Genomic DNA, 24,506 nt, shown 5'->3' with positions numbered 1-24,506 from the left:
GCTTGTGGCAGAGACAGGGCTAAAGCACCAGTGTTTCTTCTGGAGAAATGTGAGGAATTCAGGAGCCATATAGCTTCCATGAGCCTTTCTAGAATGGCACAGTGGGGATTGTTCTTATTTCAAGGTGAGTTACAGATTAGCAGAAGTGTTGCCAGAAAAAAGATTTTCAGCTTTATAGAAGTTGTATCTCCATCTTTGTTTTTTTTGTATTATTTTGATGAACATAACCTGTAATTTATAGGTACTGTTAAGGAGGATTGCACATGCTAATCTTTTGCCTGGTGGAATTTTCAGTGTGTATCTCACTGAAATGAAGAATGGAAGGAGTCTAATCCCTAGCTAGCTTTCAGTCCATTGTGCCCAGGGGCTGCTGCTGGAGTTTTGCAGGGCTTCTTAATGGAAGTTGTCACTTCCATCTGAATGTGTTTGGAATAACCTCTGGATTCTGGTGTTTCCAGTACCTTTAGTACCTCAAGAGTGAGTGCTCAATAGGCACATTAGTGATTTGGGCCTTCCTAAAAACCTCACAGATTTTACTTGAATTACAATGGCTTACAAGTTCATCTTAGCATAAGTGATTCCATTTATTTTCCATCTTTGCTTTTTGTTTGTTTGTTTTGCACGTCTTTTCCTCCAGATAATGGCACTGCAAGGGCAGACAAACACATTTGGGGGTTGTCCTGCATCACATGTTGGCTGCCTTGGATGTTTATGCTGTAAACATTGCACAAGGAAAGGGAGACCTAAGGGCGAGGTGACTTGTTCAAAATCACATAATCAGGTCCTGGACTCATTCAGCTGAAATTCAATCTCATGTGCTGCTGCAATCAAATTGTAGTTTGCTGCCTCCTTTGATGCTTTGCTTTGATGCCTGGAGTTCTCTAACTCTTCAGGGACTACAGGTGCTCATAATACTACCTTTGTTCATTAATATTTTCTTTTAAATAAAGGGGAGATAGATTGCTTTGGAGATGCAGCTGATCACAAGATATGAAAGGTAACTCAAGCACCTTTATAAAGAAATATGTGATGTTGAAAACCTGGCATTTTTCAAGATAAATATATTGAATCAATTCTGCTCTTGAGATTGCAATCGAGACAGAGGCACATGTCCCTCTGTACCTGCTTGGAATTCACTTCATGTCAGTGGGGAATGAAAATAAGTTATATTCAGTGACTCAAACCATTGATTGGTAGGTGTTAAAAGAGCCCAGGCTTTCCATTTTAAGTTTGGTCAGAATGTGCCTGTGTCATGTAAGCAGGCAGGAGTACTCATACCACTCAGTATTTTTTACAGCTGCTATTCTGCAGAAGTAAAGTACACTGATCTCAGGGTAGGGTATATATGCACAGAGTCACCCTCTGTTTTACTGTCACCCTAAAATCCCACTGGTGGACAGAGAAGTTTTGTTAAGCAGGATGCCAATATGAAAACCTAAAAATTTTCCAGTACTCTTTTTCTTATTTTCATAAGCCAAAGGTTTAATTTAGAGGAAAATCACATTTGCTGATTCTTCCAAATATTTGAATGAACAAAAATTTTTTTCCAAATATCAAGAGTTAATTGAAAATAATTAAAAATTGTATAATGGAAAGATGGCACTCACTGAGATTAGGAGAACTTGGTATAATACCTCTTGAGGCTGGGTTCCTCTCAGAACCCCCACCCTGATCATGTTAGGCTGACCACAGGATATATTTGCAAAAATAATTCCATGAATTCCAGTGGAAATTCTGGAAATGTCTATTTATTGGCAATTATTTCCTTACAAAACATAATTTTCATCTGAGCCTTCCCTACAATGTCTTACTTCAATGTTATGATGCATTTAGTCAGTTGAAATGCCTGCACACCATGTAAGTAACAAAGGGAAAACCAGGAACTCTTCAAGTGTTTTTTGACAGCTAAGGCAAACAGCAGTGAAACACGTGGCACTCTGTGGGGCTGGGTACTTTTAGCAGAAGTTAGCACCAAAATATATTTTTTTACAAACTGATTTGTTTTTAGAAGACAATCTGAAGTAAAATCTGCTGTTCAGAAAAATATGCAGTATGTTTCCTTTCAAGGGTTGCTCATTTACTGTATGACTGGCATGTGCTGTGCAACAAAATTCATTGCCATGAAGCAGTAAGAAAACAGAAAATAAGAAAGTATAATACCCACCAGCTGCTTCTGTCTACTTCAGGTGCCACATCCCTTTGCAAAAGTAATCTGTGACACTTTTCTAATTTAGTGACTTATGCCAAGATCCTGTATGTGGTATTTGTGGAGGCTTTTCATTGCTGTAGGGTTGTTGTGGGCTTTTCCCCCCTAGCCTGCTGATATATGGACCTTTTGTGTGTAGTTTCTGTATTTAGTCCATTAACTCCCACTCTGTCTTTTAGACCCGAGTCTACTTCTCGGTGTTTATTTTTATACAATTTCCCCCTCTGTCTTATTCTGTCTTTTTCCACAACAATTTGCCTATTACACCTACATGAACTTTTTCAATGTCTTCTGGATTGGTTGAGTTTTTTTCTGTTTCTCCTTGATTTAACTTTATCCACTGAGTCTTGCTTTTGCTTTAACATTTCTGTATACAGGAAGGGTCTTCCTGTTGAACGGGGTCTGGTAGAGAGTTAAATAGGAACACAAGCCAAGAGGCACAGAAGGGAATTTCTCCAGGTCTGTGTGTCTCAATACATCTCTCGGGTACAATGCAGCACTGGCTGCAAACAGGCTGTTCCATTACCACTCTCCTCATGTAAAGGAAGACAGTGTGGACAAGGATCAATAAATAGCAAATGTCAGAATGAGGAAACTGCTCAGCATTTCCTGAGGAAGAGGCTGTGCTTTGGGCGCAGAGGGTTCTCAAGGACACTGTTAAATTTGGACTCCATGAGAGGGAGCAGAATCATACAGCAGGTATAGCAGGAGTTGTATATATGCATATAAATATATATATATATATATATATATATATATATATACATATACATATATATATATGGTATAGCCTGTGCCATCCACTATGTACAACTGCTTCATTATGGCTGCTAGAGGTACAACATGTACATACATTGTATGTATATAGAACACAGCTAAATATACTGCTGTTTTCTGGGAAGGGGGCCATCAGTGTTTTTTGAACAGTTTCCTAGTAAATACAAACAATTTGGTGGCTTCTGTAATGCCTTTTTCTCCCCAGCTCTTTCCTATTGCTTCTTGTTCTTCTTCCAGTCAAAGCATGCTGACCTTCAGAGGTTAACTGTGCTGTGCAGGACAGTACTGCAGAGACAGAGAAATCCCTTCCTAAAGACCTGAACCTCTAGCTTTCCTGAAGAATCTTAATTTTTTAGAGCCAAGAAAATGGGACAGAGCTGTGAAAGGAAGAAATATAAACTGAGACAGTCATACAGGAATGGGAATGGTGGGTGGTACCAGCAGGTCACAGGTTCTGATGTCCTGAGTTCTCATGCCTTTTACCTTTTTCCTCTCCTCAGGTCTTTCACTAAATCCAGCCTTGTGGCTAAGCTTTCATAATTATTGTGCTTTTTTAAAAAGTTAATACATCATATATTTTCCCAACTCAGATAATTTCCCTTGTTTCTTATTCTCCATAGCATGTATCTTCACATTCACTGAAGGAGAGTTGCATTGTTCTCAGTCTCATTTTGATTTAGTCATAAATAATACATTTTGTGTGAAGCTGGAATCATCCTTGTTTTCAGAGAGGGATAATTTGTAACTTGTTGGACCTGAAAGGGAGTTGAAGGGCAAGGTTATAGTCATGTTACCAGTGTTCTGGCCCAGACTGAAATAACAGTGTTTGGTGCATGAATGAAACAGGCTCATGAATACAGCGGGGAAGGATAGAAGGAAAAATGCAGTATCCATGCATGGAAAGTGTAATAGGATTTAGCTTGGAAGAACAGGGAACTGTCACTGATAAAGAGGTGCAAAGAAATCCCAAAAAGTTAAAGTAGCAATTTCTGAGTTGGACAGTAAATAGAATATCCGTAAATATCTACCTACAATAATTTCAGATAAAGTTGATGTTGTCTAAAAAGGGTCTGAGAGGCCAAAAAAAGTTTGGTTTATGAAAAGCAAAATGAAGTAAAAGATGTTTCACAGTCATCTCCTTGTATAATAATCTGCACAGGCTCAGATAATTTTGTATCTATGTAATTTTTTTAGAGTTTATTAGAAAGATGTAACCTATTTGATTGACCTTTGGTTTTAATTCTTATCCCAAGATTGCATAAGAAATGTTGCTTTAGGCCACCTTCTGCCATGGAGGGGAAGTCTCTTTGAAGAACTTAATTTTTTAAAGTGGAAGTCTTATTTTAATGCATCTCCAGGCAAAAAAAAAAAAAAAAAAAAAAAGTCCTGTCCTGGCATTCTCCAGAAGAAACTGGGGGCTTCCCAGCAAAGAGCAGTTAAACTTTGACAGCCACACCACCAAGTAAACACTGAAATAGAGCATTTTATAAGAACATGATGACACACAGAAAGAAAAGGGCTCTTTAGGCTCGACCACATTATTGAACAGTGTCTCACATTTAGCTTATGTTGAGCTATTTGGCCACGGCTTCAGTCATCTATCGAGATAAAGTGGAAAACTGTGTGCTGTAATCAATAACATTAATAGCGTTTGCAAACAGAAATTCTCAGCCAGCAGTTTAAGTTAATTTAGTGTATCTGTGCATTTGAAATTATTACCAGTTGCATTAGATTTGTAATTTAGGAAAACATTGAGTAAGCAACATGCTCTCATCTCGTCCTTGTTCTGGCGACCATGTAGGATTTGGGAAGCGCCTGGCACGCGTTACCCAGAAACTGATTTGTATGCTGGGGATGGGTGTTCTGGGAGGATAACTGATCATCCCCAGCACATCCAGAGGCTTTCTGTACAGCTGCAGCCAAACCAAATCATCCAGCTCTTGCCTCAGTTTGTCACCCCTAATGTGAATGCGACATTTTATGGCATTGCAAAGATGATGTAAAGCAGTCATATTATGAATAGTGTCACAGATTGGCCAGAAGTGCAGATGATTGCAGTAAGCCAACTTAATAAGTTGCATAAGTTCTGAAGGAAAATCAGGTGTTTCCATGGCAAGATCAAATATATTTAGCCCATTCTACCAGAAAGATTGCAGAAGGACAATAATTTAAATACTTATTTCTGCTCCTTTTGAGAAGTTTTACCAGCTAGATCATTTTAAGGACAGAAAATAAAAATAATAACTTGATAGTATTTAATCTTAAATATAATCTGTAGACTTTGAAGACTGTAGAATGTTTTCTCCCTATAAAAATGCTCAGCTATTCTAAAGCTGGTTTCCAATTTTCCAGCTGCTTTGATTCCAAACAAAACCATTCAAATCTTTTTTCTTTGTACAGTGAATTCAACCTCATTTTAATTTGATTGCAGCTCTGTGCTAAGCTGTAATGGAACGTTAATTCTCTTAAAATCTGAGGCTTTTTATTTTTTTTAATAGGAACTGACTTCTTTGAATAATCATGTTTGATGGAAGAAATCTAGAGGGTATAAAATGAGAGGGTCATTATCATGATGTTCCATCCAAACACCTATGGCAAAGCACTTCTGGTTCTACTTACAAGTTCTGCTGGGAGCATTTCAATTTTCTGGCTCACTGTCAAGTGAAGTTAACAGCTTTTAAGGGCAGATAAGTCACATCTGAGTTTGAACTATCTGTGGAATGGAAATATCCCAGAGATTAGGCAGGATATTTTTTGGCTTTTTGTTTCACTCCCCCACAGCTAAGTATGAACATTTAAAACTAAACTTTCAGCTGGGTAGACAGTTTTAGATGTATAATTTCAATGTTTGGGTGTTTTGTTTTGGTTTTGTTTTTTTTTTTTTAACAATAACTGGAAGTAATTCCTATGTATACTTTCACAGAATAGTTATGAAGGATGTGCTTAGCTTTAGATTAATCTTGGGGTTTTGCAGTACTAAGTACAGATGCTTCCTCACCATGCTGCAAAGGGAGGACTATTTAATATGAAAACATGCTACTATTTGCTAATAGCTTGCAAGAATTTCAGCCTGGCTCTGCCAGTCTGAGTTGGAAGATCATACTTTTGTCCTGGAAGGACATCTCATGGTCCTCTACACTTGGGGCAAAGGGAGATGCAGTATTTTCCCTTTTTGCTGGCTGAGTGTAAAATGATCTCCAGAAATTAGATTCTTCCATTGCCATCTATCCTGTGACTCCTTGAAAAGAAAACAAAACAGAAAAGGAGTCAGAACTGAAAATGATCCTTGACTTTTAGAAGGCAAAAAACCCACCCCAAAATGACATAATTTTCATGGGCAGTAAATCTGCATTTATTTCCTATGAATTTAGACCTGTCCTATAGGGAAGAGACATGTACTTTGGGCAGGGGTATTTTTTAAAATATGTATTTTTTATTTGGTATTATAACTACCTTAATTGATATGTAAATAATCTAAATTGTTCAGAAAAGTCCAAAGAGCATAAGTGCTAGAAATGAGGGCAAAATTACAGTGTAAAATTTGGTATAATCATAAATAAAGGAAAAATAAACCTTTCAAAGCAAAACTTAGGTGAATTAGTATGCTAAAATGGCATTGGATTATCCAATTTTGTATTTAAGCACTGTCATAGGAAAATTCATCCTTCATCAACAATCACTTTAGGTATTAGGATGTAAGAATCATGTTAGAGAGCAGTCAAACAGGGAATCTGAAGGGAATATGGAACAGAATCCACTTCTAGTGACCCACTGGATTTAGGTAATTATTCAATGGGACAACAATTCCAAAGATGACAGGAACTCCAATTATGATGATACTAGATTCTCACTCAAGTTTCAGTGGCTTCATGTACACCACTGATGTAGTTTGGTGTCCTGTCAGTAACAGGATTTTTTACTTACACTGGAAAATAAGAATACTGGATGTACCCATTGCAAGACTTTAAGAGAGATGCTGAGTGTGTTACAGGATGTGGTATCAGACTGAATTAAAACTTTAGAAGGTGTTGAAAACAGGCCACCATTGTTGAAAGCAGGCCACCCACACAAGGACAGTGACATATGAGGTTTGCTTTCTAGTGCTGGCAAAGGGAGCTTTACAGCTTTCCCTCCTCAAAAGTTAGCATTTTCTCATACTTTCCTATTCTATAGGAATGTGTAGATGTAGGTGTCAGCTTGATGTTAACTGTTAAAGAAACTGGAATTAGACAGGATCTCCTGGAGCTAGGCAAGCTCAAACTGAAGTGACTAAAGTGAAAAATTACCCTAGGTGGCAAGAGAACTCTATTCTGTTATTGCAGAATAGATTTTATTTCAGGGTGTTACTGATAACTATTTATACTCCACGGCCTCACAATAAAGAAGCAGGAATGAACTTACTGGAATGAGAATAGATGAAATGCAATAAGGAAAGGTGAGCTTTTATGGAGAGATGGAGAGGATCAACCATATTTGATATAAATAAACACTGCGATTAGTCTTTCATATACCAATCTGTTTCCTCCTCAGAGTTTTATCTCCAAATTGTTCACCTTTACCATAAAATTTTCTTGTTATATTTGAAATTGGGTATCAAAAATAATGCTTTTTTGTTTCTCTTACTAGGGAAACAAGATCTAACCTGGGTTTCTTTCTGTTTAAGGCACAATGACAGTGAACTTGGCATAAGCCTCATCTAAAGACCACAACAACAGGCAGAATTACCTCTATCACATCTTTGGTATTACTGAAGTGTTTAAGGCCAAAATTGCCACTCAGGGCTATGATTTTTTTTCTTTTTCATTTTTTGAAAGAATTTTCTTAATTTTTTGATTTGGGAAAACTTTAACTTCCTTACTATCATTATGAGGGTTTGTTCTGAATTTGATTCAATGCATTTTAGAACTCATTGTTTGGGAAGAAATATAGACCCTGATGAATATCAGCTTCATAAAACCTTCAACTTTTGCATCTGGTCCTGGTTACATCCACAGTTTGATTTTCAAACAAGCAAATAAAATATCCTAGATGTTCTCAGAACTGATCTGAGCTTTATACAGAAAAAATCCATGATCATTTTTAGGAGCTCCCAGTTTGTAAGGAGTACAGATAAATTTTATCTGGCATGATTTAACTTCAAATATGATCTCTTGGTTCTAGATACATTGGAATGGAAAAATCTAAACACAACCACTTCTGTAGCCATGCCAGCACAAACACATCCTTCATTATTGCTTGTCAGTTGGAGCTTAAAATTAGAAAATCTCAAGCCAATAAATGAAAGCCCAGAATTTTTACACATTTATGCCAAATCTGTTTTGTTTGTGCTACTATAAGATTTAAAAGGCTAGATAGAAGTATTTCTGCACTGTGCTTGAGCTGACCCAGAGGCAACAAACTGGCAGCTCATGCCCTTTTAAGAGACCTCAAAAGTAAAGATTGTTTTAGTCTCTTAGGTGTCTTTTGAAAGGTTGGGAACTGTGATTTAGGATGTGTGCTGCACCCCAGCATAAACCGAGGATGGGTTATTGAGTACATCACTACACTTTCCCCTTCCTAAAATCAGCCTCTATCCAGGTCAGCTAAAAAGGCATATGAGGCAGGAATTTAATTCAATACATAACCTGAGCCTATTGTAGCAGCTCTGAGGTTTAGGAAACCTAAGGCACAGGACATGCAGACCTTTCTCTCTGTAGCACACAACCTCTGAACAGTGCCGTGCTCAGCAGTGCAAATATAACAGTGGGCCTAGAAAGAAATACAAAGGACTATAGATAGATAAAAACCCCTCTATAAAAGATACTCTATGCTTCTTTTTCAAATCAGTATATGCATTTACTAATTTTTTTTTTAATGGGCTAAACAATAAAAAATTTAATTTCCCCATCATGTGAAAATTAGACTTAAAATAAATGAATCTGTGAATTTAGGAAAGAGCTTACATCAGTTTGTTATTTTACTGCTTTCTTAGATTCTCCAGGCCTCCTTTCAACAGTGTTTCTGCTTTGATGTCTTGCTCTCTACCCAGATTGCCAGAAGGCTTTCTGTTGCAAATGCAGGTGTTTTCAACTGTTAGATACAGTTGTGTTGTATTATTCATCACCTCAATATAAAAATGTATTAGTGGGACACTTATTTTACACAGAGGACAAAAGAGGGATAATTGGAAAGATGGCAGACTGTATATAGAGGAAGATGTTGCTTAGTGAGACATATTTGGCAGTGGAGGAGACAGGTTTGTGTCTGCCTCTCTGCTGTTTCATGTATCAGTCCTTGAACCTTTAAAGCACTGTTTTTCAAACAGACTGCCTTGCCCATCAGGCTGGCATCTGAAACTAATTAAACATGGCTTTTGAGAAGTACAGCTCTATTCACAGAGAGCACCTAGGAATTATAACGGTATGTCAGGGTTATTTGTTACATGCTGGTTCTTTTCCCTGTTTTTTGTTGTTTTAGTGCTTGGTAAAAACCTGTGTGTTTGAGGCCAGGTCTTCCCTGAGCTGCTGGGATTTACTAGAGATACCAGTGAATGGATCTGCAGGTCAAGAACAATCTCGAGGCTTGTTACACAGTAAAATGAACACCTCAGTCCTGCTCCTGACAAGGATTTCTCTGTAACACTTGCCCTGTCATTCAGAGATAGCTCTGTGTGCCACACAGACAAAGCAGAGGGACATCTAGAGAAGGCTGGTGAGTTGTGACCCTGCTCAGAGATGTGCAGTAACCCTGCTCTTAATGCTCCCAGCTGCAGAGAATTGGTATTCACCTTTTACTCCACTCAGCTGCTTCAGAAATGGAGGCAGAGCATTGCTGCTGAGAAAGAGCCAAAGCTCCACAGTGAAACCTTATAAAACATAAAGGGTAAAGGGATGAAGGAGAACCAGGGAGGGGGAGGATGAGGAAAAGGGTTGGGGGCATAAGTAAGCCATTTAAAAGCAGATAAAATGCCAGAAAATTGTTTTGCCCTTCTTCCCATAAAATATTCCTTATCTTTCTTCTCCTCTATCAGCTTTGCCTGGATGGACATTATGCTCAGTGCATACCCATCTTTCAGGGCATGCTGTCAGTCTCCCATTTTGAACACTGATAACTCTGTATGCTTTGTATCTCTGAATCCAAACATCATCTTGGGCTGTTAAATGGGCAGTAAGACACTTTCATATTTTGTATCACTCCAAAGTTCAGGGGCATCTTTTTGATGTGCGTGCATTTGCTCATCTACCAACCTTTACACTTACGGCTTTTTGAAAATAGATATTCTAATCTTCAGTCTTGAGAACTTCTGTCTCTGAACACAAGAAGCCCTTCTTTTGTCTTTCATCTCTTCTGAAGAAGCCTCAGTGTTTAAAAAGCATGCAGCTTAGCACCAGGAGATGGGAATCTCTCCTCAGCCGCCTCCTCATGCTAATAGCACTGCCAGGTGGTGGTGAAGCCGTTGTTTCACAGCTCCAGGTTGTGCCTCACTGGAATGGAGGCAGGTCTGTCCAATCCAGTGCCTGACACTGGTCAAGAAAGCAGCACAACATTTTATTTGTATGGATTTATTTGGATTTATTTGTATGGAGAATTCTTCCTTAAAAGCAGATCTTGTTTGGACTTCTGGAACAGGTTTAAATTTTGGTTTCTGGTTTTAAAATAGACCCTGACAGCTCATGAGAGTGAGGAACATGATAATGTCTGTGTTGCCTGCTAAGCATGCCATCATCTGTTGACTCTGCTGGCTTCCAGGCCCTAACCATGATCTTTGGTAGTGAATCCAACCATAGAGGAATGTTGAGTGAAAAAGCATCTCCTTCAATCTGTTTCTAATTTTCTAAGTTATAATAGTCTCCTTGCTTTTTATGCTATAAACCCAAAATTAGGGTTCTTTTTCTGTTCTACTCTACCATTTCTAGGCACATACCTCTAAACTCCCCATCTCTGTTTTCTTAGATGAAGCTTTGTTTTTTTGGTTTTTTTTTTTTTTTTTTACTCTCTGCTCAGATGAGCATCTTTCCAAAGCCTTGATCATTCATCTTTTCTTTTAGTTCTGCAGTCCTTGTGATGGGATAACCTGTACCATAACCTTCTTCCAGATGAGTTCACACATCAGGCAGAAGACCAGTGTTGCAATTTGAGTATGGCTTAGCAGGTCAGAGCTTCACATCTTTGTCACTAAGGTGATCCTCACTATCTAAGCCTTTCCAAAGTACAGTGAGTGCCACATTTAACTCTGGTTGTTTATTTCCCTGTTTTGGTAGAAAAGGTAACTTCAGTTAACTCGCAAGTTTTCTTTAAATATCTCCCCCCATATGCAGTACAAACATTACCTACAACAAAACTTGTGAGATACTAGAGGTCAGACTGGCATTGTACAAAGCAAATAGAGACAGTATTTTCGAATCATCCTTTTCTTCCACTAATTTTTTTACTCACGTCATGTTTCTTCCATGAAGTCGGTAACTGTTTCTATAAGCTTATAATGTCATGGGATTGACATGGTTTAAAAGGGCTTTACTTCTGCTGTGGCTGTAGAGCTGAGGCAGAGCTGGTCTTGTGCTGAAAGGATGAGTGGCCTGTACTACACCCGTGTAGCAAAAGGTGGGTTCCTCAGGGTGCCGTGCCTGTGCTCTGCTCCCAGCCAGCCTCAGCTTCCCACCATGGTTTTCTCGGGAGAGCTGCCGGCGTTCGCGGCCGTGCCAGGGCCAGCAGAGGCGGCTGCGACCACCAGATCCCAAAACCGACCACCAGGTCTCATCACCGCAAGGCATCAGTCCGCTGTAGGCAAACCGAAACCATGGATTCTCGCTTAGGGGCCGCGGTTAGCTCTTACTAGCAGCCCCCAGGCCGTGGTTCCTCGACCATTTTGGGCTGAGTTGATGCAATTCATACATTTTGGCGGTGGGCTGCGTTGAGAGGAACCTGCGTGCAGGCTGCGCTCTCCTCGCACCTCTCCACGCCCCGGTTAGCCGAGGTCTGCCCGGCCAGCGCCCGACTCATGGCTCGGTCTCTGCCGATGCCAGGGCGGGCTGTGCTGTGCCGTGCTGTGCCGTGCTGTGCCAGCACGGTCCGTGCCCTTTCCCCACGGCCGCGCCGCCCGCTTATGCCCGGCGGCGGCGCGGCAGAGGGGCAGGGGCGGGCCCGGCATGGAGGGCGGCTCGGCTCGGCTCGGCTCGGCTCGGCTCGGCGGGACCCGCCTGGCCCGGGCGATGCCTGAGCGCGGCGGCGGCAGCGGGGGGGCGGGCGGGTAGCGGCAGCGGGGACGCGGCGCTGCTGCCCTGCCTTTCCCTGCCCGCCGCTGGCCCTTCCCCCGCCCCTCCCCGCTCCGGTGCGCGACTCAGCCGCCGCTCCGGGCAGGGAGGAAGGGCTGGGAGCCGCCTCCCGCTGCCCCCGGCCGCCCCCTCCCCATGCAGCCCGGCCCGCCGCTGGGAGCCCTCCCCGGGGGGATGTTTCTGCGGCCGCTGCCGGGATAACCGGCGCGCCGCCCGCCCCCGCCCCGGACGGAGGATGCTGCCCGCGCCGTGGCGGGCTCCGACTCGGGCAGCAGCGGCCGCGTCCGCCTCCTCGGCTCCGGGCAGCGTCGCCGGGGAGAGATGAGTTCGCGGCACCAGGCGGACTGGATCCCTTACAGGTGGGGGGAGACTCCGCGGGAGGCGGCGGGTGGGGCGGAGGCACCGGGGATGCCCCTGGGCAGGAGCCGCTGCCCCTCGAGGGGTCCCCGCCGGAGCCCGCAGCTCGGTCGCGGGGCCGGGGCGGCCGGACCCTCCCCGGGGCGCGGCGGGGCGGCGGTGGGTGCCGCCGGGGGGAGCGGATCGCGGGCCGGCCCGGGCCGGGGCGCCCGGTCCCGCCTCCCAACTTCGGGTCGGTGCCGCTCCGCGAAGTTCGGGGGCTGCTCTCGGGGCGAGCCGTCCGCCCCGCGGGGAGCGGGCAGAGCGCGGAGCTGTCCTGCCCTGCGGCCCCGGCGGGCGGGCGGAGCGCCGCGCCGTCGGTGGCGGCCGCCGCGCCTCGGGCGCCGGCCCCGCGCTGCCCCCGCCGGCGGCGGCTCCGGGAGCGCGGCCGCGGGCGGGCGATGCGCGGGGCGGCCGCGGCCGGCGGGGCCGCCATGGCGGGGAGCGGGATCGCCATGGCAGCGCCCGGCCCGCGGCTGCCATTGGCTCCGCCGTTGCCATAAGCTACGGGAGCCGCGGCGCGGCGGCGGCCCGGGAGCCCCGTGCGTCAGCGGAGCCGGCCCCGGGTGCGCGGAGCCCCCTGTCCCTGCAGCCCTGCCCCGTGCTCCCAACGCCCGGCTGTGGAGCGGGAGCATCCGCGCCCGGAACGAGAGAACAGTTGGTGGTCAGACTTGCCGGACCGAGGGGAAACCGAGCCAAATATTTCGCAGCGAGCGGGATGGGCTGTTCTAGTAATAGACCCCTTTCCGAATCTGCTGTTCTGAGTACATTAACATTATGAGTTTGTTTGGTTTTGTTTTTAGTTTTCGTTAAAGTGTCTTTTTCAAGCTGACGTTTTACACGAGGGGTTTGACAAGGTGCTCTGAAAACGACAGAAAGCATGTTTCTTTCATTTGTTTGGTTGTAAGTGAAACAAGGTAGATACAGTAACATAGGAAACGAGGACACAGTCTTACGGTGCGCCAGGGGTGGATTAGGTTGGACACGAGGAAAAAGTTCTTCGCAAAAAGGATGATTGGGTATTGGAATGAGCTGCCCGGGCTGGGGGTGGTGGAGTCACCGTCCCTGGAGGTGTTTAAGGAACGACTGGATGTGGCACTCAGTGCCATGGTCTCGTTAACACGATAGTAATCAGTCATAGGTTGGACTCGGTTTCAGATGTCTATTCCAACCTAGTGGATTCTGTGATAAACCTTTTATTTCTGCTGTCGGTAGAGAATCGTGGAATTAAAAATATGTGCAGAGTGAATTTTAAAAGAAGGATAGCTGTTTAAGCAGGTCAGTTGTAGTTTGCCACATTCTCATTGAGCAGTGTTTGTAGCAGACGTATGCTACAACAAATGCAACGTGAACACAAATACATCACTCCTTAATACAGAGAAAAAAAACCCTAGGATAACTGCACAAATGGAAATCTCCTATTTTGATATGTGCACATCATAGTTCAAATCAGTAGAAGAATTAAAAGAAAGAAGCATGATTACAATGAACCTAAGAATATTACCACTCTCTCAGCAATAGCATTTTCAGCTCATGCATTTTGAAAAGATGTAAGGAATTGGCAATAAGGCTTCAAAAATGACTAGTGGATGCATTCTGATGCAATCTGAAGCCTTGTAATGAGGACAGAAATACCATAGGAACAGCTGTTCATGGCTCATCCCAGCAGCAGTGGAAGAGTTTCTCTGTTCTCTCACTGTACACAATGCTCTGCAGAGGCCAATGCCAAAACTTTGCTGAGAGGTTTTATAGCAGTGGCCTCAAAGAAAGAAATAAAACGTTTCTATTTCTGCTAAGTGCAGCACAAACAAAGGAAGACAAAGCAGCAAATCTCAGAGAAACACAGATTTGATGATACTCCTATCTTTTCTATTATAATCTTATTCTTGAATGTTAATGATGTGTTTATAGTCAGAAACTGCTGAGGATTGCTCGAAACCAAAAGGCAACCAAACCACAGTTCTGCTCTGAAGTATCTTTATTTAGGTTTCTAACAGTGTTCTCTCGAGAAGCTGACTTATTTTTCAATCTTCAGAGGTAATTTTTGAGTTAGAGGTGTATCATTGCAAATCTTATTGGACTTGTGTGTGTAAAGCATCTTCCAAGATCCCCCAAAACATACATGCCCAGGAAGCAGTGGCTTCTGAATGCATGTGTGACTGAGTTTACACATGAAAGCACTGTATGAGTAAATTAGGTCAAAGTACCATTTTGAGGGAGTGATATATACAAGGAGAAGGAGAGACCTGATGTGCACCTCTTGGGACAGATCATCTTCTCTCTCAGAGCAAAATACCCCATGCTTATCTGCCCTCTTGCTTCACATTCTTGTTTACTGTGCTGAGTTCAGTGGTTGCTGACTCTCAGAATGAGGTTCAGCACCTTCTTTATGGTCTGGGTGGCATGTGGCAGCCAAGAGTGTCACTGCTGCTTGTGTGGGGGACAGAGCATAGGCTGCTGAAGTCTGGAAAGATGTATCCCTCTGGCACTGGAACATATGTGCAGCCATATATCTGAATTAACTCAAGCAGAGAAGGCTTGTATTTCCACTAGTAAAATGTCATATTTTTCCTTTCAAGTGAAATGGGCCAGAGGGAGTCAGTTCCACGTGTGTCATGTACAATTCATTAAGCAATCCACCTGCGTGTCCACAACTCACAAACTTACACTTCCCCTTTTAAGATGCTGAGAACGTTTTGAGTGAGTTAACAAAAAATAGTAGGCAATTTTTTTCAGTGTGAGTGCTAGCTTGTGCTGAGGTCAATAAAAGGTTCATATTATTTGTGAGTTTGTGATTTCAGTGTTTTGCCCTTATGTCTTTTCATCCTCTCTTAAGTATTCTGTTTTTGAAACATTAATAGTCATAGGATGAGATTTCTTTTCACTAGCATTATGAAAAATAATTGGGAAGCTCTTTTTTAAAAGGAGATATATTGCATTTATTTTTGTGAAACCCATATCATAGGTAGAAATTTCAGTATATGATTAAGCACTTACATGAAGCTGCACACGAGGTACAATGAGGTAGGAATTCTTTAAATGGTACCTGCTTTTAACAATGTCTCTGCTCTTTATTACAAAGAGTCAAAATAGTTTAGATGTAATTAAAAAAAATCAGTTGCAGTCCATGTAGCTACCCCCAGCCCCAGATATGGTTTGCAATGGAAGTTAAGAGTAAGATGTAGCTTCTTGAGGAATTATGTTCTCAAGCACAGTAGTGTTTTCCTTTGGTATCCTTCAGCAGTTTCCAGTAGAAAATACAATGCAGAAGTGTCTGGGAATCATTAAATTCACAGGAGTTCAAGTTTTTTGTTCAAAAGTATGTTTTTGTTTCCGATCTTTTTCTTGAACTCATTTTTAATTTATAGCATTTTTTAAATGTAACATATTCATTTTTATCTTATGCTGGTTTGTCTTGAATAAGTGAAGACATTCCTCATTCTATAAAAACTGCAGTCAAATAAAACTGCTGCTAGGTAAGATGAAAGTATCAGTAAACTCAGTTACAGTAAGGCCCCTGTCTCTATTGTTATTATTTGTTCTTATGTTTTCAGCTGCTTCTTTAACAATAAATCTTGATCCTGTAACTTTAAAAGCAGCATTTACACAACCAGCTAACCTGTTCCATGAGAAATATCTCAACGCCACCAGCTGAAAAACCCAATCCACACATGGAATCAATTTAATGCAAGTCCCTAGAGTTCTCTGTAAAGTATGTGTGATGCTGCTGAGCTTGGTTTGTGTGGCTAAACATGCCATGGCCAGAGGGGACCCCATGTACTGTGCCCTGGGGGGGCCTGGCACTTGGCACTGAAGGCACTGAAGAGAGCAGATCACACGGCCTACATTTGCAGTGGCATAATATGTCTTGATATGTACATGATGGTGGTAATCATGGACATTATTTTTGTTTGTGACAGGTTTTATTATGCTCAATTTTTGTAGCTTTCATGAATTTGCTCTGAAATTTTAAGGCTGTGCTCAGATATTGCAGCTATAAACAGTCACAAGTTATTTACTTGCAAAGGGAAGGATTACAGTTGAAAGAAAATTGTGGAGCACAGCTGGGTTGTAAATTCATGAATCATCGCAATTAGGGCAGATAAGAAGATTTCTGAAAGTGTGATGTGTAAACAAGTCCTGGAACAAAAATGGCCTTGAAGACCAAGGGTATTCCACGCTCATTTCTGTGCATGTTGTTGAGGTATTGGGATATTATAAACCCTTAAGTTTTGGCATTGTGAAGGCAGCAGTGCCGGTGGAGGGCTCACCTTGCTGCAAGGTGCAGTTTGTGAGTGAGAGCATTGCAATGTAGGCAGGCTCGCTCCCAGCCTCCTGCTGTGGGGAATGGCATAGATAATTTACAAGAGCTGCTTTTTTTAAAATAAAAGAGTTCAAAGACTGTGTCTGTCCTCTTCTCTGAAACAGGCTGTCTTGTCTCAGGCTATTCAGTGTATAAAATTAGCCTGGTCATGTGCTTTTAAAACATTTACGTTAGAGATCTTCCTTAATGGAATTCTGTGCTCTTGCATGGAGTGTTTCTGCTGTGGTGGTTTGCCTAGCATCAGTGCGAGGAAGATGTCAGAGACAATTGCTACCCCGAAGCTGGTAGCCTAAATCAACCAGGCAGAAAAAGAGAGGTGAGGAAAATAAGTATCCCAAACCATGGAAGTTGCAGGGTGTTAGCTTAAATGGAAATGGGACAAGGCTCAAGGGAGAAGAACTGCAGAGCTGGGTGTGAAACCTCGTTGTCTTGTGCTTTGCAGTGTGACAGAGGTGGATTTAAGAAAGGGGCTGAAGGGGCTTTTCCACCCCTTGCACAGGCCTTAATGACAGTAAGTGATGCACCAGTTGTCCCAGAGCATGGCCAGCCCTCACCACCTTTGTGGTATCGGCAGCCAGATTGAGATGAAAACTGATTTTTTCACAGGCCAGTGGGTTTCTGGTAGCAACAATCATTTGCAGGTTCCTGGCAGTGACAATCATTTACAAGCCATCTGTGCCAGATTTGGATCACAGCCGGAAAGTGGATGTGAAATGTAATGTCTCTCCTCGTGCACTTCCCTGAGTTGGACAGTTTTGATTCTTATGCCTGAGGGTGTTTGGACATTCCCTGGAGTGGCATCCATTTAGACATGCAAGCAGCAGTTTTTCTGGAAGGTGGTACTTTTTATCTAGTAACTAAAAATTGCCATTCTAGAGAGCTGGATTCTTTTCACACTTCCTCCTCATTTTTCTTCCTCTCACACTAATGACTTATTTTCTAATTCATGCTTTTCTGTTCTTTCCACCGATGAACAGATTTCTTTTCGCCATTTGCCCCTACATCTTGCTCTTCTTGCCTCTTTTTCTGTTCTCTTCTCTTTCTTACCTTGAGATTATTCATGAAAATAGAATTCTGTCTTGCCAGCTGTATGGTGCCTGTAGAAGATACCCTTCTCTGTAAACATTTGCTATTTAATTTGTGTTTTATTGTTTGTAGCTTTTAAAGAAATCCATCCCAATTTCTCATTGTGTTACTTAAGTAGTTAGTACACCTGTGATTTTTTAAAAGCTGAAATTATTTATTTTGTAGATTATTGAGAATTTATTTCAGTGTTTGCAGTGGTGTATTCAAAGATTAATGCCTTAAGCATGGATATTACAATTGGTGTTTATTTTGTATCTCACTTACTGCTGAACATTTTGTTCCTGTAGTACCTGAAGGCCAGTAACTGGGACTAGGAGATGCCCTTCTTGGTGGCAGGTCTGTGTCATGCATGGGGGGTGGCAGGGACAGAAGAACTGTTTTCCTGCAGTTTTGCAATCTCTTTTCTCTTGATGTAATGGCAGGGCGATGATGATACCAGCAAGTTCTGTGCACTCTCAGCTGAGAGTGTAACACCTCTTTGGGCCCTGCTGTCATTTACATAATGCTAATAATATGCAGGTATACAGCAAGGCAGTCAGGCTGGAAAATTTTCAGTTTAGAAGGCAGGTACAAGAGAGGGGCACAAAATCAAATGGAAAGCTCAGGGTGATTGCTGGCATGGGGTTTTTTTTGCTTTCATTTTTGTTGCAGGCATATGATCATTAGCTTCTTTGGAATATCTGCTCTTAAGAAAATGGGAAGTCAGAGGATATCAACTTAGATAAAGAAATGTGCTCTCAGGGAAGGGTGTATGGAGTGTACAAAGGCAGAAGTGGGAGAAGCTGGGAAGTCTGGAATAATTATTTTGGATGAGTACACATCATAAAAGATGAAACTTGTTTTCTTGACGCAGTTATTTTATGCCAGGTTGTTTCATCTAACACTTGATGGCAATGTAATTTTTGTAGTTTATGTCTATGTTGTGTAGCTTCATGACACTTTAAAAGCACAGTTTGCTCCATAATTAAATTACTTTTTAGATTATTTTGTTTGGTTTAATTTTATTCTTTTATGTTAATAAGAAACGAAAAGATATCTTTCCTTTCCCTTTCAGTGATTACATCAGAAGTAGATTTCATACTTTTGTATTGCTAATAACTTGAGGGATTACATATTTATCTATTTTTTTTATCCTTAAAGAGAAATGGTGACCCAATTGAAAACACTTCCTCCTTCAGGGAAATGCAGTAGTCCCTGCCAGGACAAGAAATTTGCAGCATTTTGTGCATTCAGACCAGCATCCTTCCCCCTGAAAGCAAGGATGCTGTAGAGACTAAACCTGCCCTCTGCCATCCGTGCAGTTGTGTGGTTGCTTGCAGGGAGCTGTCACAAAGAGGTGGCACCAGAGCCCTTCTACTGACTCCAAAGGTTAGCTTGGTGTCATCCCCTTCTCTGAGCTCATGTTTTAGCTGAGCAAATAAGGTGTGTAATGCATGAATATGCCAATGTGCTTGTGAGTGACACACTTACCTTGCTCTCTGACAAAGGAAGTGCCCCAGTCATTCTTTCATGAAGTTGAGTTCTAGCTTGGATTCTCAGATGTTTATGAAAATTAACTCTTGAATTGCAAATTTCAGTGGAAACCTTGTGATCCCTGTTGTGATGCATGTTAACACAAGCCTTTGCATATCATAATTCATGATTATTGTAACTCATTTGACACAGGTAATGAAACCACAGCATGAAGTTTTTAATGGTAATTTCAATTCCAATCACAGTTCTAACTACCAGCAGATGAGATATTACAAGATGAAGAAATTCCTTGATTAGGTACAAATGATGACTAAGATGGAAATTGTATTTGCAAGTGAAATACAAGTATGTTGGTATTTGATCTACACTTAGGGAAGGGATCTGAAGAGTTCTGTCTTTCAAATTTGTTATCAGGTTGAAAGCAAAATGAAGTTAAAGTTATTCCTGTGCTACAGCAAGAAACATAAGGAAAACAGGTCTGGTTTTTTGTTTTTTTTTCAGAGCAGGTTGTTGCTAGCCCATATTACTACAGCAGCATTTCACTAGCTGCAGTCACAGCAACAAAAACAAATTACATTGCATCATGTAGCAATTCTCACTTCTTAAAATGTGAGGAAATCATTGAATGTATGGTGGAAATTAAAGAGTAGATAACTTCTCCAGGCAATGACTTAGACTAACTGCTCGGATCAGGTTGAGTGGAAACCGAAAGACTAAGACACATACTGTACCCTGGAATTCATCCCACTATTTTTGGCAGATATAAATCCCAATTCTCAAGCCAGGAGTGTGAATTTCCATTAAACAGTGTTTTGCAAACTTAGGAATTGCTTCAAGTCTTCTGTGCTGAAACTTAAGCTCATTTGTATGGGTGAATAATGTCTCTTTTGGGACACTGCATCTGTAGTGCAGTGTTAAATAACTTTTAAGGTGTCTCTACACACCATTGAGTCAGACCTTGATAATTGATTCTTCCAGGTTACTGAATTTTAAATCACTCCATGGCTGTTGTTGCAGACTTAAAAAGTCAAGTGTAAGGTTTTAGAGAAACTTTTTGTGCTTGCCCTAGAATAACATTAACATTGTTTTATTGTCTGTCCTTAAGGCAGAGCTCATGTGCCTCTGCATATGGCATATTGTTATATCTCTGCAATCATAGAATCATTTGGTCAGAAAAGATCTCCAAGATCATCGAGTCCAACCATTTCCCCACATTGCCAAGCCCACTGCTAAACCACATCCCTAAGGGCCACATCCACACAGCTTTTAAATACCTCCAGGGATAGTGACACCACCATTTCCCTGGACAGCTGTTCCAAGGCTTGACAAATATTTCAGTGAAGAAATTTTTCCTCTTCTCCCACCTAAATCTGACCTTTGAGGCTGTTTCCTCTCATCCTATTGCTAATTACTTGGGAGAAGGTACCAACCCCCACCTGGCTACAGTCTCCTTTCAGGTAATTGTGGAGAGCAGTAAGGTCCCCCTGAGCCTCTTCCAGGCTGAACACCCCCAGCTCCCTCAGCTGCTCCTCACAGGACTTGTGCTCCAGCCCCTCCACCAGCTCCCATTTCCCTTCTCTGGACTTGCTCCAGCTCCTCAATGTCCCTTCTCAACTGAGGGGCCCAGAACTGGACACAGCACTGGCGGTGTGACCTCACCAGTGCCCAGCCCAGGGGACAATCCCTGCCCTTCTCCTGCCAGTCTCACTATTGCTGATCCAGGCCAGGATGCCTTCGGCCACCGTGGCCACTTGGCTCATCTTCAGCCTGTGTTGCAGCATCCCCAATCCTTTTGCACTGGGCAGTTTTCCAGCCACTCCTTCCCCACCTGTAGCACTGCCTGGGCTCATTGTGGCCCCAGGACAGAACCCAGCACTTGGCCTTGTTGAACCTCCTGCTGCTGGTCTTGGCCCATCGATCCAGCCTGTCCAGATCCCTCTGCAGAGCCTTCTGCTCTCCAGCAGACCAACCCTCCCACCCAGCTTGGTGTCACCTGTGAACTGGCTGAGGGAGCCCTCGATCCCCTTTTCCAGATCACTGGTAATGGGTCACATCAGAAATGCACAAGTGATTCACTCCTTCAAGTAAGGTGCAGTTCAGTCTGGGAGGAGCTGGGGACTGCCACATTTAAATTGTTTCTGGTATATGTGTTAGATTGTTTACAGCTAGGAATTGTTTACAGTTGGGAATCTGCCATAACACAGTTCACAATGGGCATATAAATGTAATGTAGAATTCATAATCTGGTCTGAAATAAGAATATTCATTTTTTGGCTATTAAAAGAGTACTAGCCTCCTATGAGCCACCTAATCTAGGCTCTGGCTTTTCAGAACACTAGGATAATTCTTGGATCTGCCAGATATATTACTTAAGACATACTTTATTAATACCCAGAGAAACTGGGCCATCATATCAGAACAAAAAGATCATGACATTGCTAGAAGTTTGAGGCATCCTGGAAGATGCCTTTTAAATGTTGGCCCTTTCAAATAAGGATATATTTTAGTATCCTGGCAGTCTTGATGCAGCTTGAAAAATTCTTAATTACCTCCTTGGGGCTTGAATATCATTCTCATATTTTGAAGATCAAGAAAAACCAGCACAGGAGAAATTTAATTGAAATTAAAAGTCCTTCCTAACTTCCTTCCTTCCTTTCCTGTGTTGTTCCTTTCCTCCCTTTTCTTTCCTGTTATTCCTGGGTACCCTCTGTTTTTTATTAGTGTAATAAAATTGCCTTAGGATTTGCAATATGTAGGTTGTCCTGAGTAGTATTGGAAGGAAAAAAGTTCTCCTATTCTGTGCACCTTGAGTCAGAGTGATTTCCAGATTGTTCTGTTGGAAAAAATGTGAAGGTATCTTTGCATAAGATGGAAAGTGGGATAAGCAAGTTCAGGTGTTCAAGTCTCTGCTCCTTGTCTCATTCTTTGAAAGGTGTTTCTAATACCTCGGATGAGGGCCTGGATTTTCAGGTTGTTGCTGTGTGCTGGGCCCAAAATTTTGTTCTGAAACTGTGGAGGTCTTTAAGTTTATAAACTTTGGATTTGATAATTTGATATTCTCTTAGAAAGACTTCTGGTAAGAGAATCCAGTGAACTCTAGACTTGGAAGAAAATACTTTTAAAGCTTAGGAAATTAATTTGACTTACAATAGCTGTAGTTTCTGAAAACTGTCCTTTCATTGATATGGCATCAAATAGCGTAAGCTATAACCAAATTGAAGGAGATAGTAAGGCAACTGGGAGCTCACTGGGAATGACTGTCCTCTATTGCTTGTTGTATTCTGTTAAAGTATAAAGGTTTTGAAACAGGAGGTTTTAAACCAAGCAGAATAGCTGCATTTTATTCTTAGTCTGGTATAAGCCTTTCAAAGGATGGAATGCTGTGAACCTGTCTATGGCTGGATTTTCAGGAGTGCTCAGATTCTGTTGAAAATACTTAATGTGGTGGAATGAGAAGGGAGGATGAGGACTATTGTGCTGCCGAGTCAAAATTACAAACAGCATGTAACACAGTGTAGTTTTGATGTGTTCTTTGGCAAAACCAACTTATTTTATTCTGAAAAGGCTTATTCTGAAAAAAAATGTAAAATACATTAGGGGCACAGAGATTTTCACTGCATTGTGTGATGGACTGTAAATACGCCCAGTTGACATTGTGAAGCATCCTCAAAGTAAGTCTCTGTGTGTTGGGGTGAAAATTCAGCCCAAAGGCTTTTAGTTTACAGCCAGCTCTGCAATATTGCATTTGCTGTGGTCTTGGATGAACAGTGCCAAACAAGAGCACATATTGCAATAAAGAGTGAACAGAAGGACGTTGTTCTGTATGGTTTTGCTTTTCAGTTTGCACTTGTTGACATCTGTCTTGTTGCTAATTTTTCATGACATGGCTATGATAGTGTTTCTGTTTTTTGGTTTTGTGCCATTAGAATAGGTCTATAACTAACAGTGATTGAGTCATTATTAGTAAATCCCTGAGTTATTTACTTTGGGAAGTGAAGGCATTTGTTTTCTTTTTACATTATTAAATGCCTGCCTCTGTTTCCTAAGGGTACTCAATACTTAAGGAAGCTTGCTTTCCTTGTTTCTGTGGTTCTTTCCTTTTTTGTGTGTGTCCTCTGTACCTGGCTGATGTTGGTTTTGGGAGAACAGTTGATGTGCTACTGGGAAAGTGCCTGGCCAGAATGTGGCTTGTGCTAAATTTGTCAGTCAGTGGCAGTATTTCTTATAATCTTCCAGCTCTTCTTAAATTAAATCTTTCAATAATTATAAAGCAGATAAATATTTGAGCAGGATTCCAGGTCTCTGCTGCCATCCAAGAACTGTCAGCAGCAGTCTTTCTAAAGTAGATTCCAAACTCGGGAGGAGGTCCTTCTGTCAGCAGGTGGGAGAGGGGGGAGCAGATGTGTTCCCTGGAGAGCAGCCTGGTTTGCCAGCACACAGAGCTTCAGAAGGGTGGGTGAGCAGTCTCTGGTCACTGCTGGGGTCACTGCTGTGGGCTGGCAGTCCAGAGAGCCACCCTGTGTGCTGCCCAGTTTGATACTAGTGAAGATAAGATCGGGTGCACTCGTAGTGTGCAATGCCATCCCACAATGGTAAACACATTTGGAGGCTCTCATATAGGAAGCTGTTGCTGTCTTATAAATTTTTTAGCCAGCTTTCTTTCCATAATTCTGCTGAACCTCCTCACCCTGCTCCAGTTTTGGCAGAGGTACTGAGTGAGCAAGAAAATGGAGCCCTCTGAGTCTGACAGAATGAAGCTGAGTGACATTCCGTGGATGCTCCTTCAGGTTGAAATGGCTCACCTTGTATCCTGCAATCAACACAAACTCATGGGTTGTGCGCTGAAGTATTAGAGCTATGAAAAATGTGCCAATAACAGTGATCACATGCTGCATCAATTAGACCTTCTGTGCAGTGGGCAATTAGTGTTTCATAAAGAAACCAGAAGATACACAGTCATATGTATTTATCAGAGAGGAGAAGAAAACATCTG

At 42.2% G+C, this 24,506-nt stretch overlaps 1 protein-coding gene across 10 annotated transcripts in view; it reads left to right on the top strand.

Annotated features, from left to right (window-relative positions):
• The window catches only part of TUB (TUB bipartite transcription factor), a 144,331-nt gene that overhangs the window by 57,144 nt on the left and 62,681 nt on the right, over window positions 1–24,506 (top strand). The window contains exon 1 of one of the 10 annotated variants that reach the window (XM_085581425.1): window positions 12,280–12,593. The exons of 6 other annotated variants lie outside the window; for them this stretch is intronic. In XM_085581425.1, the coding sequence (XP_085437551.1) occupies window positions 12,556–12,593 (38 nt within the window). In that variant the 5' untranslated portion in view covers window positions 12,280–12,555. Of the gene's footprint in view, window positions 1–12,279; window positions 12,594–24,506 lie in introns of those variants that run through there. 3 more of the 10 variants (XM_085581424.1, XM_021529501.4, XM_085581423.1) reach the window with 3 other exon arrangements.

The sequence above is a fragment of the Lonchura striata genome, chromosome 5, assembly GCF_050655825.1.
Source record: "Lonchura striata isolate lonStrDom1 chromosome 5, ASM5065582v1, whole genome shotgun sequence".
NCBI lineage: Eukaryota > Metazoa > Chordata > Aves > Passeriformes > Estrildidae > Lonchura > Lonchura striata.
Note: the sequence above shows the minus strand (reverse complement) of the source record. Positions and strands in the feature narration are given on the sequence as shown.